The sequence below is a fragment of the Oryctolagus cuniculus genome, chromosome 5 (assembly GCF_051225735.1).
Source record: "Oryctolagus cuniculus isolate XC-2025 breed Fujian yellow rabbit chromosome 5, ASM5122573v1, whole genome shotgun sequence".
Lineage (NCBI taxonomy): Eukaryota > Metazoa > Chordata > Mammalia > Lagomorpha > Leporidae > Oryctolagus > Oryctolagus cuniculus.
In genome coordinates, this window is record NC_142871.1 from 126,713,874 (window position 1) to 126,730,843 (window position 16,970).

The 16,970-nt window shown below is 56.3% G+C and overlaps 2 protein-coding genes across 15 annotated transcripts in view; one reads left to right on the forward strand and one right to left on the reverse strand.

The window, feature by feature from the left end:
• Nucleotides 1–42: 42 nt before the first annotated feature.
• DNPH1 (2'-deoxynucleoside 5'-phosphate N-hydrolase 1) lies at nt 43–2,947 on the forward strand. The gene is made up of 4 exons (XM_002714688.6): nt 43–283; nt 2,308–2,376; nt 2,519–2,629; nt 2,778–2,947. Exons 1-4 carry the CDS (start codon nt 88–90, stop codon nt 2,909–2,911), a joined length of 510 nt encoding a protein of 169 aa, XP_002714734.1. The 5' UTR covers nt 43–87; the 3' UTR covers nt 2,912–2,947.
• A 442-nt stretch (nt 2,948–3,389) lies between these two features.
• CUL9 (cullin 9) overlaps nt 3,390–16,970 on the reverse strand; it is a 40,545-nt gene continuing 26,964 nt past the window's right edge. For 5 of the 14 annotated variants that reach the window (XR_016234595.1, XM_017345139.4, XM_051854721.3 and 2 more), the window contains 15 exons: nt 14,149–14,294; nt 13,914–14,043; nt 13,568–13,767; nt 12,911–13,161; nt 11,474–11,819; nt 6,895–7,035; nt 6,589–6,753; nt 6,220–6,383; nt 5,870–5,963; nt 5,346–5,420; nt 5,158–5,268; nt 4,904–5,021; nt 4,456–4,589; nt 3,819–3,892; nt 3,390–3,740 (listed from right to left, as the gene is read on the reverse strand). Coding sequence is in view for 7 of the 14 variants with exons in the window: in XM_017345139.4 (XP_017200628.3) it covers nt 3,539–3,740; nt 3,819–3,892; nt 4,456–4,589; nt 4,904–5,021; nt 5,158–5,268; nt 5,346–5,420; nt 5,870–5,963; nt 6,220–6,383; nt 6,589–6,753; nt 6,895–7,035; nt 11,474–11,819; nt 12,911–13,161; nt 13,568–13,767; nt 13,914–14,043; nt 14,149–14,294 (2,351 nt within the window). In the remaining 7 variants the exon portion in view is untranslated. Of the gene's footprint in view, nt 3,741–3,818; nt 3,893–4,455; nt 4,673–4,903; nt 5,022–5,157; nt 5,269–5,345; nt 5,421–5,869; nt 5,964–6,219; nt 6,384–6,588; nt 6,754–6,894; nt 7,036–9,082; nt 9,224–11,473; nt 11,820–12,910; nt 13,162–13,567; nt 13,768–13,909; nt 14,044–14,148; nt 14,295–16,970 lie in introns of those variants that run through there. The other 9 variants (XR_016234594.1, XR_016234591.1, XR_016234589.1 and 6 more) reach the window with 8 other exon arrangements.

Consider the following 16,970-nt stretch of genomic DNA (forward strand, 5'->3'; position numbering starts at 1 on the left):
CCGGGGAGGGGCGCTCCCGAGCCGGGCCGGGTCACGTGGCCGCGGCTGGCGCCCCCTGGCGCGCGGAGGCTGGCGGCGGCGGCGGCGATGGCGGCGGCCGGGACGCGGGAGCGCGGGGAACCCGTGGGGCCGGGCGAGCCGGGGCGCCGAGCCCTGTACTTCTGCGGGAGCATCCGCGGCGGGCGCGACGACCGCGCGCTGTACGGGCGGATCGTGTCGCGGCTGCGGCGCTTCGGGGTGGTGCTCACCGAGCACGTGGCGGCCGCCGAACTGGGCGCGCGCGGTGAGGCCGCGGGGCGCGGGCGGCGGGGAGGGTCGGGTCGGGTTCGGTTCCGGTTCTCCCTGGGACCGGTGCACGCCCACGGCCCGGAGCCCGCCCTCCTGCCCGGGTGCTCTCTCCAGCGCCCCTGCCCAAACTCAGCATTCAGCTCTTCAGGCCCTCCCTCGCTGCCATCTTAGCGAACTCTGCAGCCCCTGCCGGGGCGTCAGCGGGGAGGAGCAGAAGGACGGAGGCGCGGGCAGCGTCTACCTGGCGCTCGGTTCCCACGTCACCCCGCGCGGAGCTGAGCCTTTCTGTGAAGACGTCAGCCTTCTCTGACCTGGCAGCCCGCTTCTGGCCACCAGCACTCTCACGAGCTCTGCTCAGGCGGCTCCTGTATTCTGCTCCCGGCTGCTGCGTCTCTGTAAAGTTTGGCTTGGATTCGTTGGTCTCTCCCCGACCCTTCTGTTGTGACAGTTGTGCCTAGGACTCTTGTACCTCCTCTCAGAAAACCTTAAGTGGTTCCTGTGTTGCCCTACCAAGAGTGTGTGCACGATTTGTGGGACCTAATGCAATTCTGGGTGACTTTGTTAAAAAGACAAAAACCACAGAATTGCCCAGGGGGGTCGGGGAGGGGCAGAACTTTGAAGCCTAAGGGTCTCTAGTTTGCAGTAGATGCACCCCTGCCTGTCAGGTTGGAACTGAGTGTGCGCAACTCAGGTGCCATTTGAGGGGCTTGGGTTGTGGCACAGGGGGCTAGGCTACCGCCCACAACAGTGGCATATCCTGTGAGTTTTGGATTGAGTCCAACTGCTCCACTTCCCATCCAGCTCCCTGCTAATGGCCTGGGACAGCAGCAGCAGATGGCCCAAGTACTTGGGCCCCTGCCACCCACGTGGGAGACCTAAATGGAGCTCTGGCTCCTGGCTGTTTCAGTTATGGTTTGTTTTCTTATTTTTCAATAGATTACAGGGGTGGGGGGAGAGATCTTCCATCCACTGGTTCAATCCCCAAATGGCAGCAACAGCCAAGGCTGGGCAGGCCAAGGCCCAGGAGCTTCATCCAGGTCTCTGTGGGTGTAGGGACCCGAGCACTTGGGCCATCCTCTGCTACCTTCCCAGGCACATTAGCAGGAATGCTGGATTGGAAGTGGAGAAGCTGGGATGCAAACCAGCACTCTTATGGGATGCCAGCACTGCAGGCAGTGGCTTAACCTGCTGAGCCATGGCGCTGGCCCATTTCAGCCATTTGAGGAATGAACCAGTAGATCAAAGCTCTCTCTCTGCCTTTAAAAAGAAATATATCATCTGAGGAAACTTGTTTAAAATGCAGATTCTGATAATCTGGATTAAGGCCTTCAAATCTATTTTTTTAAGATTTATTTATTTATTTGAAAGTCAGAGTTACAGAGAGAGAGGTCTTCCATCCACTGGTTCACTCCCCAATTGGCCGCAATGGCAGGAGTTGAGCTGATCTGAAGCCAGGAGCCAGGAGCTTCTTCCGGGTCTTCCATGTGGGTGCAGGGGCCCAAGGACTTGGGGCATCTTCTACTGCTTTCCCAGGCCATAGCAGAGAGCTGGATCAGAAGTGCCCATATGGGATGCCGGCGCTTCGGCCAGGGCAATAACCCACTACACCACAGCGCAGGCCCCCAAATCTGTCTTCGTAACTAGCTCTGCAGTCGCTCTGCTCTGATGCAGGGAGCTGGGTGCCTCAGTGTCCTGGAGAACATTCCATCAAGCTGGAGGCTGCGACCCCATGCACTGACCCCAGCATGCCCCCCTACCTTTGGTCAAGTGGCCCCGCGCTCTTCCTAATCGCCCTGGAGTGAGCTGGTCCTTGCTGTGCACCCACATCCCACCGTGTGCCAGGCTGACTGTGCCTCCTGGCCACCATTTCTCACTGCTCTTGCCGCGATCTTGGGCTGCCCAGGTCCTTGGAGGTCACTTAGCGGAAGCCTCCTCCCTCCCTGAGCAGAGCACAGGAGGGTTGCTGAGCCCGGAGAACCGGGGTGGGGCGGGCCCCTGACCAGCTTTCCCTTGCCACAGGGGAAGAGGCTGCTGGGGGCGACAGGCTCATCCACGAGCGGGACTTGGCCTGGCTGCAGCAGGCAGACGGTGAGTTGCTCCCTCCATGCCAACTCCTCTGGCCTTGACCCCTAGAAAGGCTCCTAGGCTCCCTCCTCACCACAGCCCCATCCTCTTTCCCACAAGCCCCAGGTGCCCACACATTGAGCCTTGGTCTCATCTTTCTTCCCAGTGGTGGTGGCAGAAGTGACACAGCCATCCTTGGGCGTAGGCTACGAGCTGGGCCGGGCTGTGGCCCTCAATAAGCGAATCCTGTGCCTGTTCCGCCCACAGTCAGGCCGAGGTGAGCATCGGAAGCCTGGATGGCCGCCCCACCACTCAGGCTTTCTGGGGCCCCGGCCCTCGGCTCCTTCTTCCGAGGGCTGAGTGCGCGGCGGGCCCCCAGTGGGGCCGGGGAGGGAAGGCAGCTCCAGCTCCTCCTCCCCTTCCAGTGCTTTCAGCCATGATCCGCGGAGCAGCCGACGGCTCGCAGTTCCAGGTGTGGGACTACGAAGAGGGAGAGCTGGAAGCCGTACTGGACCGGTACTTCGAGCAGGCAGCTGCCGCCGCTGACCCAGCCACCTGACTTAATGGCGCCTGATTAAAGTCTCCTGCTCCCAGACGCTGCTCTCCTCCCATTCCTCTTAGCCCCAAGCAGCTGAAAACAGGGCTGACATTCTAACTTTACACCTGCATGGGGGGGGGGGGGGGCGGACAGGCCCACCCCACTTAACTGGCTGATGCAAAGTCCCGTAAGAGGTCTGCAGACCCCAGGAAGAAGACCCCTCCTGATGCCCTCAAACCCAGCCCTACCCAGCCCTGCCCTGCCCCGCCCCGCCCGCCCGCCCCGGAACACTGAAAGAGCGAGGAGGAAGCCGGTGTGGGGCCTGCAGCTCTCCTTGCTGCCCCCTCTGGAGCTGGGCCGGGCCTGTACCTGGCCCTGCACCCCACAAACCTTCACTTCCCTGTATCAGTGTGGGATCTGCTCTGGGCCTTCTGTGCGGAGAAGTGTCTGGGAGTCTAAGGAGAGGAAGGAGGTGAGGCGGGGGTGTCCAGCCAGCCTCCAGGGTGTAGGGAGAAGTTTATTCCAGCTACAGAAGAAGATGCTGCCAACACTGGGACTCCCTCCCCCACGACACCGGGACCGGGTGAACTTGTCCCCTCAGCCTGGTGACGCTGGGGCGGCTCCAGGTGTTTCCTGCGTCCCGCCCCCTCAGTCATAGGCCTCATCATCATCTTCTTCATCACCAAAGAAGAAAGTGTCTCGGTCCAGGTTCTCAGACTCCTCGTCATAGGAGAAGCTGTCATTGTCCAGTTCCTCGTCAAACTCGTCCTGCTGCCACTCGGGCACGTCGTCCTCCTCATCTTCCTCCTCATCCTCCTCTTCCCCCTGCAGCCCCAAGGAGCCCTGGGGCCTGGGCAAGCCAGCACACTCAGGCCCAGGGAAGCCTGGCATCACCCGCCACCCATCGCTGGCCTGGCGCCCTACTCACGGGTTGCTGGGCACGTTGGATCCTTTAGCCTCCCGGGCCTCTCCTGATGGACTCTGGAGGCCAACCTGGAAATCCTGCCAAGGAGTCGCAGGTGTGGGCAGCCAGGCCTCTGTGCCTGTCATTCCTTCAACTGCTGTTTCCCGAGGGCTGGGCTCCTGCTCACAATGCTCTCCCCTCTGCTCACCTCCCAGGCCACCCCCTTGCATAATTTAAATCACGGCGGTGTCCAGGGATAAGGACACGGCTGTGCGCGTGCCGGCCCATGCCCAGGGGCCTGTAGCATGTCTACATCTTGCTGTAGTAAGTAGCCTAAGGCAGGAGTCACAGTTTGGACCCCACATCAGTGAGTCAGGGCTGGAAACGATCCCGTTGGCCCCTCCCATCAGTAACCACAACCTCACCCCTCCTGGGACTGTGAGTGCACACACAGGAGGTGCAGCCTGCAAGCAGCCTGAGTGATTCTGACGGGTTCCTGCCCCAGCCCCTTTATTTGTGAGAAAGCCCAGGACAGGGAGGGCCGGGACCTGGCAGCATCCAGCTGAGACATGAACCCAGGTCCCCCAGCAGCCACTTGCTAGTCGCGGACTGGCCTGGGCCAGGGCTGTGCAGGGCAGAGGTGGGGGGCGGGCGGGCATACCTGGGCGGAGTGCTGCAGGATGGCCAGCAGCCTCTCCTGGATGCGCCGCAGCAGCTCCATGCCCGTGCTGAGGCACTCGGCCCGCAGGAGGCGCAGGGAGGAGGCCAGGTCTTGGCACCGCAGCAGGGTCTCCTCTGCAGGGGGGCAGGCAGGGGGCTCCCTCCCTTCTCTCACTCTCACCCATGCTTTCCTTCAACAAACACCTACTGGGCACCTGCTGAGTGGCAGGAGGGCTCTAGACACTCACGCCCGTGGAGCAGGACCCCACGACACGTGGGGTGAGCACGTGTGCCCCAGCCCTTTACCACATCAACTATAGACCTGAGCGTCAATGGCTGGGGGTGAGAAGGCTATGCAGCAGGTGGGGGGGGGTGCGGGCTGGGGTGGGCCGCTTGGCACCATGGGAAGAGGCGGCACAGCGAGGATGCCTGGGTGGGGACCCGCTCACCCAGGAGGATCTGCAGGGCGTTGGTGTGCAGCTCCAGGTTCTCAGTCTGCTGCTCCACCACGTCCATGTACTCCGTGTCCTGGCTGTAGAAACTGTACACGCAGGCGTAGGCCAGCACCTAGGGGAGCCCCAGTCAGCTCTCCCTGCCTCCTCCCCATCTCCTCCAACCAGGCCAGCTGGAGGAAAGCAGCCAAGCCCCCCAGACCCCCTTGGCACCTCCCTAACTAATGCTCCCCCCCAGCCCCTACAACCACCTTTCGTGCCTGCTCAAGCCCCCGGCAGGCATCGTGGAGGAAGGTGAAGGATCTGGGCGGGGGCACCTCGTGGATGGCAGACACCTGGTTCCGCAGGTTCACTGCAAACTCCTGTGCAGAGGAAGGCGTTCAGTGCCAGCGCCGTGCCGGCCCCTCCCCCGCGCACCAGCCACTTCCTCCCTGCTCACCCGGGCCTGGTGATGGAAAGTGCACCGCTCGTTGTAGTCCTGAAACCGCTTCTCCTGACGGGCTGCTTTGCTCACCTGGGAAGGCCAGGTGGACAGGGTGACTGAGTGCTTCATTGGCCAGCAGGGAGTTACTCAGATCAGCCACCGCTCATGGAGGCCTTCCCACATGTCACTCAGACTGTTTTCACTTAAAACTCCTAAGTGTCGTATTATGAACCCCTTTACAGGTGAGGATGTTGGGGCTCAAAGAAGTGAACTGATCAGCCCGAAGCTATTCACAAGCAAACCAGGCTCTGACGCTAGACTCCTTGTTCTGCCCCACACTGCCCGGGTGCCACCCCCAGCCTTTCTGTGGCGACCTCTGTGGGAGTGGAAGGCACCTGCAGGCAGAGCTCTCAGTACGGAATTCCCAGCACCTGGCAGGTCCACGTGGCCCTGGCCTCCCCCTCCACTGAACCTTGGCCCCAACTGCTGTTCTGCAACCCTGGAACGAGCCCTCTCTCCTCCGGAGTGCAGCCCCTTACCATGGCAGAGCAGTTGTAATAGTCTTTGTGAGTTGGCTTCCAGGCCTTGAGGCAACGCCAGCAGAATCCATGGTTGCATTTGGCACAGGTCATGCTGTGGAGGAAGCTGGCCGGTCAGGAGGGGCACCACTACCGACGGGGCCCGGGGCCCTGGGCCTTGGGCCTCTGCCCCTGCTCCACAGCCTGCTGTCTTTTCCAAGCCCTGCTGAGTTTTGAATCCTTCCTCAGTCACTGTGGTGCGGGCCAGGTGAGGGGTGGGAAGTGCCTCCTTTGCTGAGCTTGTGACAACCCCTCTGCCCCTGCTCCCTGCCAGGCCTCCCACCCCCGCCCATGCAGCCCCCCCTTCTTACTGCAGGCACCCTTCATTCTTCTCGATGGGAGCCTGGCAGCTGGGACAGCGCTTGGAGATGAGCTTCGCCAGGTGCTTGCTCTGGGCCTCTGTGCTCATGCCATCATAGTAGCCGCCATCGTCGACCCACTGAGACATGTGGCCACAGCTGGCAGGATAGTGTGCCTAGAGCGGGAGGGGGTGGTGAGGACACGGCCGAGCCCTTCTGAGGGCGGCACTGCTGGGGTACAGGTAGAGAGGGAGCGAGCAGATACACAGGTCACATCTGGAGGGAGGAAGGGGAACAGCGAGGGGCAGGGGTGGGACAGCAGCAGCACGGAGCAGGGAAGGAGTATGACTCTTGCTCAGGGTAGGGTCTAGGGGCGCCCACCTCAGGGAAGCTACAGTTGAAGCAGGAGGCCCAGCCGCACTTGGAGCAGGTGGTCCCACAGCCCAGGCCCTGGCGGCACAGGATGCGGTCACAGCCCTGGGGGTTGGTGCACCAGGTCAAGTTGGAGCAGCTCTCCACGTAGCCACGCAGGAGTGCCTTCTCGTACTGTGGGGCCAGAAGTACCACGAGGTGAGGCTGCCACCCCCGAGATGACACACCTCCAGACCCCAGCCCCTGCAGCTCAGCCATTCCCTGAGGCCTGTCCCCTTGCCTCTGCATTGGAGCCTCTCAGATGAGAGGGGATACCTTGGAGATGACTTCCGGCGTGGAGACAATGGCACGAATGAAGGCTCCAGTGGGCTGGGCAGGGCAGTCAGCAATGGGGCAGGTGCAATTCAGCACGAGGTTCTGCTCGATCCGAGTCGTCAGATACTCACTCCAGCAGGACTGGGTGGGAGGCAGGGGGAGGTGTTTAGGAGACAGCGTGGGAGCAGCACAGCAGCGGGGGTCCTGGTCGCTGACCTAGCACCCCCACTCCTCCCTGCCTCCTCCCAGGCCATGCGGAAGGCCAGAGACAGGCCTGCTTCTAGATCAACCTCAGAACTGACTCCAAACCTTCCAGTTTCCATGGGTTTGCCTTTGAGGGTGTGTAGGCTGTGGTGTGAGCCTAATTATAATTACTGTTGGGATGGCCATGGCGGGAGACTCAAGAAGAACAAGGTTTCAAGTTCTACAAAAGTTGTGGGAGCAGCAGAGCGGTCAGAGAGCAAGGAGGCCTGAGGGCGTGGTGCTGGCCTCTCCCCACAGCCGGCTCTTCCCCAGCGTCTCTGCCCTGAGGCTCCCATCTGCACAGACCCAGCTCCCCACAAACCAGACTCACCACCGTGTCACCAGCATCAAAACCTCCACGTGTTCTTAACGCTCTGCCGCTCCCCCATCTCTGCCCCACCCCAAATCAGGCCATTACCCCTGTGCTGCTGCAAGAGCCTGTCCTGACAAATGGCCCTCCTCTCCCATCTCTCCCCCAGCAGGCCATTTGGGGTATGCCGGGTCAGCAGCCTGAGCCTCCTAAAATACCGTGGCTGAGCTCTCCAAAAGGCTGGGCCATGCCCCCAGGAGGCCGCACAGACCAGGAGCTGCAGACAGATGCTTTGGGAAAGTACCCAAGCCAGCCGAGAGCAACACAAACTGGGGAGGTGAATGCAAAATCCAGGTGCTGCAGAGGCCCTCACGGCGCTGACGGACGGAATCCAGGTAACTCAGCTACCCCCCTCCCCTAGGAGCCCCTCCTGCTGCTGGTGGCTGCTCCTGGCTTCCGCTGTTGCCTGTCCAGGCCAGGTGGAACGCAGGGCTGCCGCCTGCCCTCTGTAGACTCATACTTCTCCAAATGCCCCCAGCCCGGACAGCCCAGCTCTGCACTGCTGCCTGTGGCCCCATCTGTGACTTATTCACAGGCTCCTCTTTGGCTGTGACTTGTGCAAGGAGCTTGTTTCCCTCGTTCACATTTTCAGCCTCCCTGTCTACGTCTTTACAGGGTGAGGTGTCCCAGAATCAGTGCCTGCGCCTGCTTCTCTTTCCCTAAGTGATGCCAGCCAGGCCTCTCCACCTCATCCCAAATTCAAAAAACCACTGCCTCCCTGTGAGTCCCATACAGGTGTCCAACAAGCAGCTTAAACTCCACTTGGCTCTCCACTGCCGATCCAGTAGTCTCAGTATTTCCAACTCTGTGAAAAAGGACACATTCCATCCCCCCAGCAGCTCAGGTCAAAAACACAGGACTCATCCTCAGCTTTCTGGTCTGGAGCCCCCACAGCTAACCCACCACAACTTGTCAGCTCTGCCTCTTTTTTTTTTTTTTTTCAATTTTTAAATTTCATATTTTTTTAAAGATTTATTTTATTCATTTGAAAAGTAGAGTTACAGAGAGAGAGAGAGAGAGAGAGAGAGAAAGGTCTTCCATCTACTGGTTCACTCCCCAATTGGCCGCAACGACCAGAGCTGAGCCAATCTGAAGCCAGGAACCTGGAGCTTCTTCCGGTCTCCCACACAGGTGCAGGGGCCCAAAGACTTGAGACATCCTCTGCTGCTTTTCTAGGCACGTTAGCAGGGAGCCGGATCGGAAGTGGAGCAGCTGAGACTCAAATTGGTGCCCAGATGGGATCCCGGCGCTGCAGGCCAGGGCTTTAACGTGCTATGCCACAGGGCAGGCCCTGTTAGCTCTACCTCTGAGTGTATCTTCACCTCCCTTGTCACCACTGCCCTAGTTCATACCACAGTCTGCTTCTATTCTTGTTCCCCCCAAACTTTTTCTACACACAACAGCCAAAGTCATCTTTTTCAAAAAATGTAAATGAGACCCTATCATTCCCCTGCTTAAAACTCACCATGGCTTCTAATAAAGTAAAATCCACGGTGCTGTGCATAGTGGGTAAAGCCACCGCCTGCAGTGCCGGCATCCCACAAGGGCACCGATTCCAGTCCCAGCTGCTTCACTTCCAATCCAGCTCTCTATTATGGCCTGGGAAAGCAGTGAAAGATGACCCAAGTCCTTGGGCCCCTGTGCCCACATGGGAAACCTGGAAGAAGCTCCTGGCTCCTGGCTTCAGATCGGTGCAGCTCCAGCCATTGCAGCCATCTGGGGAGTGAAGCAGCAGATGGAAGACCTTTCTCTGTAACTCTGCCTTTCAAATAAAAATAAATAAATCTTTAAAAAGAAATTCAACCAACCTGGCCCCTTTCACCTCCTGTACCTACTCCCTTCCCGGCACTAGCGTTAGGCACCAAACTCGACTCCTCTGCACCCCTCTCCCCTAGCCACCTCCCCAGACAGGCCTTCCCTGACCTCCCCAATGGAAGGGACAAGCCCATCATCCCCTCTTCCAACCTGAGCTACTTCCTATGATGTCACCCAATCGTGTCTTCTTCCCTGCCCTTGTCGTCAAAGCATATGGGGTGGGGCTGAGGTGAGGTGAGGCTGCCAAAATCCAAATCCTGACCTTGAGCAAACTACTTCCCCTGCAAGTTTCTCTATCTGTCATCTGTAAAATGGGGATGATAAAAACACTGAGCTCACAGCACTATTAGGAGAATTAGGAAAATAATGCACGTAGACGCCACAATGCCCATTCCACAGTGAGCCCCCTGGAAATATCAGCTGCCACTATTAGTGGCTCCCAGGTCATTCCGTGCTTGGATTTTTTCAGTCCCTCAAATAGCATCCAGTACAGTGCTCATAGCAGGTCCATGACAAATATTAGTTGAATGAAAAGTCAAAGTGTAAAGGAAATAATTAAGAACCTTGGAAGAAAGGAGCATGGCAGTTAAGTGGGAGTAACTAGAAGCAGAGCCAAAGGTGAGAACAGGATTTCACACACGCACGCACACACACACACACACAGGCAGGTTCACGTGCCTCAGACGCCCACCGCTGGGAAGGTGCTGTGGGGAGAGGCAGCTAGAACCACGACACCGCGGGTGCACCTCCGGTTAAGCTGGTGATGGGTTGGGGCACCAGTCCTAAAAAGCTGAGAGGCTGGAATGGCAGACTCTGTAGTGTGGCCTCTCTGCATCCCAGCCCCTCTCCCTACCTCTGAAGACAACTCATCCCTCATCTACAACTTCTGGGTCTACTTCATGGCCACAAGCCCAGCTTCCTACAATTCCCTCTGCCTTCCATATCTCCTGGCCTATGTCATTTCTTTCTATTTTTGTATTAAATGAGAGTCTAGGATAAAAGCAGTGAAAGTGTTCTCGGATGCTGAAAAGGTCAGGAGTTTAATACGACTTTCTCATTTACAAAGTGCCTTAACATAATTTTAGACATATATCATATTTTGTTGATTTTGCAATCACCTGAGGAGTTTTTAAAATCCCAGAAGCCTGGGTTTCAGCTGCGGACTATGATTTAATTGGTCTGGGGTACAGTCTGACTATCAGGACCTCCATTATTTTCTCTGAAAGATTTATGTATATCAAGGGGCTGGTGCTGTGGCGTAGTGGGTTAAGCCACCATCTGCAGTGCCAGTATCCCATATGCGCACTGGTTTTAGTCCTGCCTGCTCTACTTCCAACTCAACTCCCTGCGAATGAGCCTGGGAAAGCAGTGGAAGATGGCCCAAGTGCTTGGGCCCCTGAACCCATGTGGGAGACCCGGAGGAAGCTCCTGGTTCCTGGCTTCTGATTAGCCCAGATCCAGCCATTACAGCCATTTGGGGAGTGAACCAGTGGATGGAAGTGCTCTCTCTCTCTCCCCCACTGCCTAACTCTGCCTTTTAAATAAAAATAAATAAATAAATCTTTTAAATAATATTTATTTAGGTCAAAGGCAGACTTACAGAAAGAGGGAGACTGAGATCTTCCATCTACTAGTTCACTCCCCAAATGACCACAACAGCTGGGACTGGGCCACACTGAAGCCAGGAGCCCAGAACTCCATCTGGGTCTCCCCTATGGGGACAAAGACCCAAGCACTTGGGCCATCCTCTGCTGCCTTGCCAGGTACATCAGCAGGGAGTTGGATTGGAAGTGGAGCAGCCAGGACTCCAACCAGCATTCTGACATGGGATGCTAGTGCTGCAAGTGGCGACCGACTTAACCCACTTCCCCACAGTGCTGGCCCCCAGCAGGGTTTGAAAGCTCCCAGTGACAAGAACCTGCAGCAGAGTCTGACAACCACTGATGTATTTCACTGGACCCTAGCATTCACCCATCGAAGTGCCAAGGCAGGTGGTACCACTAACAGATGACAAGACTACTTCAAGAGGCACTGTGACTTGTCTGACATTTCCCAGGCTAGGAGTGGCAGTGCTCTGTGAGAACCTAAGTTCCCAAGGGACTGCATTAGGGTGGAGAGCCTGCAGCAGGAGGGGAGCTGGGGGGGCCTCACCTTACAGCAGTAATGCATGCAGCAGAGAGAGGGCAAGTCGTCCTCAGGCTCCAGGGGGCTCACGCAGACAGGGCAGTGGTCAGGACGCGTAGAGGCAGCTTGGGCCTGGGGTATACAGAGCCCCGCCGCCAGCAGCAGCGGCTCAGGGTCATCACTGTAGCTCTGCAGCAGCTGTTCGGCGCCCCAGTGGGAATGAGCCAGCAGGTGCTGTGCCACATCTGGCTCTAAGTTCAGCGTCTCCTGCACCTGCCGCACCATCTGCTCCATCAACCCTTCTACCTCCTGGGGGCTCATGGTACGGCCTGTGGGCAGCTGCAGAGATGCCAGAGCAGCCACAGCTTCGGGGCTTGGGGGAAGAGAAAAGACAGCAGTTACCACCTTGCCCTGCTGAAACCACTAAATGAATCCCACTTGCCCCCCGCCCCTGCCCCTCACTGGTTGCTCACAGCTGCCTTACCAGCCTGAGGGTAAACACCACAGAAACATTTGTAAACATGAAGGTGAGGCTGGCTGTTGCAATAACTGGGGGCTTCTAGCGGACAGGGATCAGGACACTAGGGGAGCTATCCTGGAAGGGACATCTCACTGTAGTTCCACCAAAAACATGAGCAGCACCGAACTAACAACCATTTACCAATTGCCTTACTACTCCAAGTGTAGCCTGTAGCTCTGTGGCACAGGTTTCCCAGCGAGCCCTGCTGAGTCAGGACCTGCACTCCACCACGATCCCCAGCCGATGCGCGTGCATGTTCAGGTTGGAGAAAGGCTGCTCTAGAGAACTTGGTTTACACGCACTGCAAACAGCACGCAGGAAAAGCAGTGCCCCAGCTGCACTGGTGAAGCGGCCACGACCATGGTGAAGGCTTTAGGGGTGCTGCCCAGGGGAAAGCCTATGGCAAATTCCTGTGCTGGTGGAGCCAGCTTCGGGGAAGTCTGCATGTCACCGAGCAGAGAGCACAGGCAGCACTCAGCATGTATTTGCAGAGTGCTTTGCAGCTGCTGAGAATGAGACATCTCTAAAGGAGTCTAAGTATCTGGGTCTCTTGCTTAAGACCGGGCTCATAGGGGTGTGGAACCTTTTTCTGCCAAGGGTCATTTGGATATTTATTACATCATTCATGGGCCATACAAAATAACCAACTTAAAAATGAGCCTGCTACAGATGTATTGGATTTCGAGTCCTGCCTGTGGCAGCCTTGGCAGGACCAGGCCATGTGATCGTGCAGGCTGGATATCTACTCCCTTGCTCTGGGAGGGTCAGGGCTCCAAGCCTTCCGATTGGCAAAGAAGGGGGTAGTAGTGCTGGGAGAGAAAGTCAGGGAGACAACAGGGTTAGGGAGGATGTGACTAGACAAAGAGAGTGGGTTCTCTTCTACAGGCAAATCTGGCTTTGGCACTATAAAAATCCCACTGCAAGTGGCAGGTGGGGGTGGCTACCTAGGCTTGGAGGTCTCAGTGCTCTGGCTGCCACAGAAGGGGACGTCTGCCTGACCTCGGCAGGGTCCTGTGGGCTCTGGGCTCGCATACATCAGGATCTGAGGACGGTCATCACGTCGTTCCACGTAACCCTGGCCCAGGAGGTGCAGGATGCAAGAAAGGACATCCGTACTGCTACAGGCCACACCCCCAGCAACAGCCCGGCCCAGGCTTCCAGGGGGATTTGGACCCTTCTTCCAGGCCTCCAGTACCTGGACGGGAGGAGAGAAACAGCAGGCCACCTTACCAAGGGGGACAGCTCGCCTGGGTACAGGACCCAGCTCTGCCACTTCATAGCTGTGTGACTGTGGTAGACACGTTACTTTCTCAGGCCTCACTTTCCACATCAGTCAAATACAATAATACTTATCTCAGGATTGTTGTGAGGATTAAATGATTTAATCAGGCAATCGGGCCCCCAGAATAGGGCCTGGCACATGGCAAACACCCATGTCTTGCCTCTCAACCTCTAACGACCCTGGGAGGAATAGAATCCCAGTGTCATCCAACAGAGGTCTCCCACTGAGGATGATATCCAGCCTCAACCCCCAATGTCAAGCGTAGCTCTCTCTGTTCTTCCCCCAATTTCATGGCTCCTCTCCCTGCCCGACCGCCTACCAGACAAACCAGCTGATCAATGTGGAGTCCTTTTTCCCCATGGGCTTTGAGGATACGGACAAGAAGACAGCTCAACAGGTTCCTCTTCTGTTCCAGGGTTCGACCCTCGTCCTTCTCTACATTCAGGTACGTCTGAGGAGGTATCAGCCACAGGGCCTCCCCACTGGACCGGGACCTGGGCTCACGAAGCTGCAGTACACCTGGAACCCACTCCCAGTCAGGTACCCGAGGAGGGGGAGGAACAGATGCATGGGGACTAAGAGGACCCATTCCCATTGTCTGCGACACTACCCCCAGGAAGTCCCTCCACCCTAGCAGAGGCTCACCCCAGCCCCCACTGACCTACCTCGCTGTGGAAAATCCTGACCTTCATGCAAGATCAAAGGGCCATCCTCAGAGGTGAGGGGCAGAAGCGCCTGGAGCAGCAGCTCCGGGGAGAGGTCAGAGTTCCTCAGCAAGGTCTCTACTGACACCTCCTGGTGAGGAGACCTGGGGCTCGTCAGGAGTCAAGGGAAAGGAAAGGACGGAGCAGAGCAATGACAGGCGGGTGGAAGCAGACGGAGGCTAAGAAGCTGAGGCACCTCCACGTGATTGAAATTCAGCAGCAGCCACATCTGCACAGTGGACACGTGCAGGGTCTGGTCCCCAAACTGCAGCTCAGCCCGGCCCAGCCATGTCCACTGCAGTCGCCGATGTGGTCCCACGTCCAAGACTGGGTGGCTCTGACCTAGGGAAGTGTTGAGGAGAAGAATGGAGACAAAGAGTCTACCAGGAAGGCTGGGGTCAGGGCTGAGGTGTTGAGCTTTGCTTGTACTAGTCCCTGTAGGGAAGAAGGCCTGGCATTTATAGACAGAGGTACCGTGCCCAGCTTCCAGACCCCACTCTTGTCTGTGCCTGCCTCCCTTCATATCTAGAACCCCAGTCTGTGCCTAGCCCTGCTCCCAGCAGGCTCCTTCAGAGAAACACAGAGAGGAGACCTATGTCTCACCCTGATGGAGTCCATGCTCCTAAAAGTCCTACTAGCCCGGGTCTCTTTCTCCTCCCTATGTCACAGCTCAGGCAAGGTGAACATGGGACATGTGCTCACGGAGTAGAAAGCGAGGAAGTTATCAAAGGGAGGAGAACCAAAAATGCTCAAAGCCAATCTGAGGGGCGCTCTCTGGCCAAAGACAGGACAATGTGAGCATCCCAAAACCAATACCAGTGATACATGATGGAAATACATAAAATTTTTTAAAGATTTATTTATATGAAAGGCAGAGTGAGACACACACACACACACATAGAGACAGAGAGAGAACCTTCCATGAGCTGGCTGACTCCAAATTACAGAGAGACAGCTGGCCATTACATGCCTCCTGGAAGTCACAATCCCACACAGAACTCAAACCCAAAGCTGAATCAACCTCTACATGTAATTATCTGTTTTCAGGAAATAAAGGGGAGAGAGGAACAGGCCAGAGAACACCACATGGATGCACTCAGCTAAATCCAACCTGTGGACAACTCTTCTTGACAACCCAGCTTCCTCCACAAATAATTGCAAAGTAGAAAAAAATGGAAGGCAGGGACCAAAAGAGATAACCAAATACGGTGTGTGAGCCTCATCTGGATTCTCATTAAACAATCAGAAAACCCTCAAGAGAGTCAGGTAAACATGAACACTGACTGCATAGTTGATAGAAGAAATTATTAATTTGGGGCCAGCACAGTGGCATAGCAGGTAAAGCCACCACATATCTGGTTCAAGACCCGGCTACTCCACTTCCGATCCAGCTCTCTGCTATGGCCTGGGAAAACAGCAGAAGATAGCCCAAGTGCTTGGGCCGCTGCACCCACGTGGGAGACCTGGAGGAAGCTCCTGGCTCCTGGCTTCATATTGGCCCAGCTCCAGCCGTTATGGCCATTTAGGGAATGAACCAGTGGATGAAAGACCTTTCTCTCTGCCTCTGCCTCTCTGTAACTCTGCCTTTCAAATAAATAAATCTTTAACAAAAAAAAAAAAAAAAAAAAAAGAGAGAGAGAGAGAGAGATAGAGAGAAATTAACTTGTAAAGGTTTCATAATGATGATGTCCTTATTTTTAAAAGAGAATCTTGCCGGCGCCGCGGCTCACTAGGCTAATCCTCCGCCTTGCAGCGCCGGCACACTGGGTTCTAGTCCCGGTCGGGGCGCCGGATTCTGTCCCGGTTGCCCCTCTTCCAGGCCAGCCCTCTGCTGTGGCCAGGGAGTGCAGTGGAGGATGGCCCAGGTGCTTGGGCCCTGCACCCCATGGGAGACCAGGAAAAGCACCTGGCTCCTGGCTCCTGCCATCGGATCAGCGCAGTGCGCCGGCCGCGGCGGCCATTGAAGGGTGAACCAACGGTAAAAGAGAATCTTTATCTATTAAATTTAGGCCTGGGGAAAAGCAGGTGGGAATATATATGAAATAAGATTGGTCAGGAGCCGGCGCCATGGCTCACTAGGCTAATCCTCCGCCTTGCGGTGCCGGCACACCGGGTTCTAGTCCCGGTCAGGGCGCCAGATTCCGTTCCGGTTGCCCCTCTTCCAGGCCAGCTCTCTGCTGTGGCCAGGGAGTGCAGTGGAGGATGGCCCAAGTGCTTGGGCCCTGCACCCCATGGGAGACCAGGAGAAGCACCTGGCTCCTGCCATCGGATCAGCGCAGTGCACCGGCCGCAGCGCGCCGGCCACGGTGGCCATTGGAGGGTGAACCAACGGCAAAGGAAGACCTTTCTCTCTGTCTCTCTCACTGTCCACTCTGCCTGTCAAAAAAAAAAAGATTGGTCAGGAGTTGACGGAGTTTGCTTATATATATTTGAAATCTACCATAATATTTATTTATTTATTTGGCAGAGTGACAGAGAGAATGGAAGAGACAAAGAGAGGTATCTTTCATATACTGGTTCATTCCGCAAACAGCTACAACAGTGAAGTCTGGGCTAGGAAGCAGCCAGAAGCCAAGGATTCCATTCTGTTTTCCCACATGATGGCAGGAACCCAGGAACTTGGGTCACTGTCCACTGCCTTCCCAGGCACATTAGCAGGAATGCTGGACTCGAACTGGTGCTCTGATAGGGGATGTCAGGGTCGTAGGCAGCTGTTGCACCCTTACATGAAGTTAAAAATAATTCATTCCAGTATATAAACACTGGTAAGGTTTTCTACCAATATGCTTTCAATGAAGAAACTTCCAACAGATATACTTTAAGAAGAAGAAATCTGAACTCAGAAGGACCAAGATGCAATAGGAATGGTGACTAAAGCAACTGGTATGAGGGCAAACATAAACTGGAAACAGGAATAATGACTAAGCTGGAGGTTAAAAAAACTTCTAAAGTACTGAACAACAATAGGAAGCCAGATAGCAGTTAGAGCTGCAATTGAGGTTTTTTAATGTCCCTTTA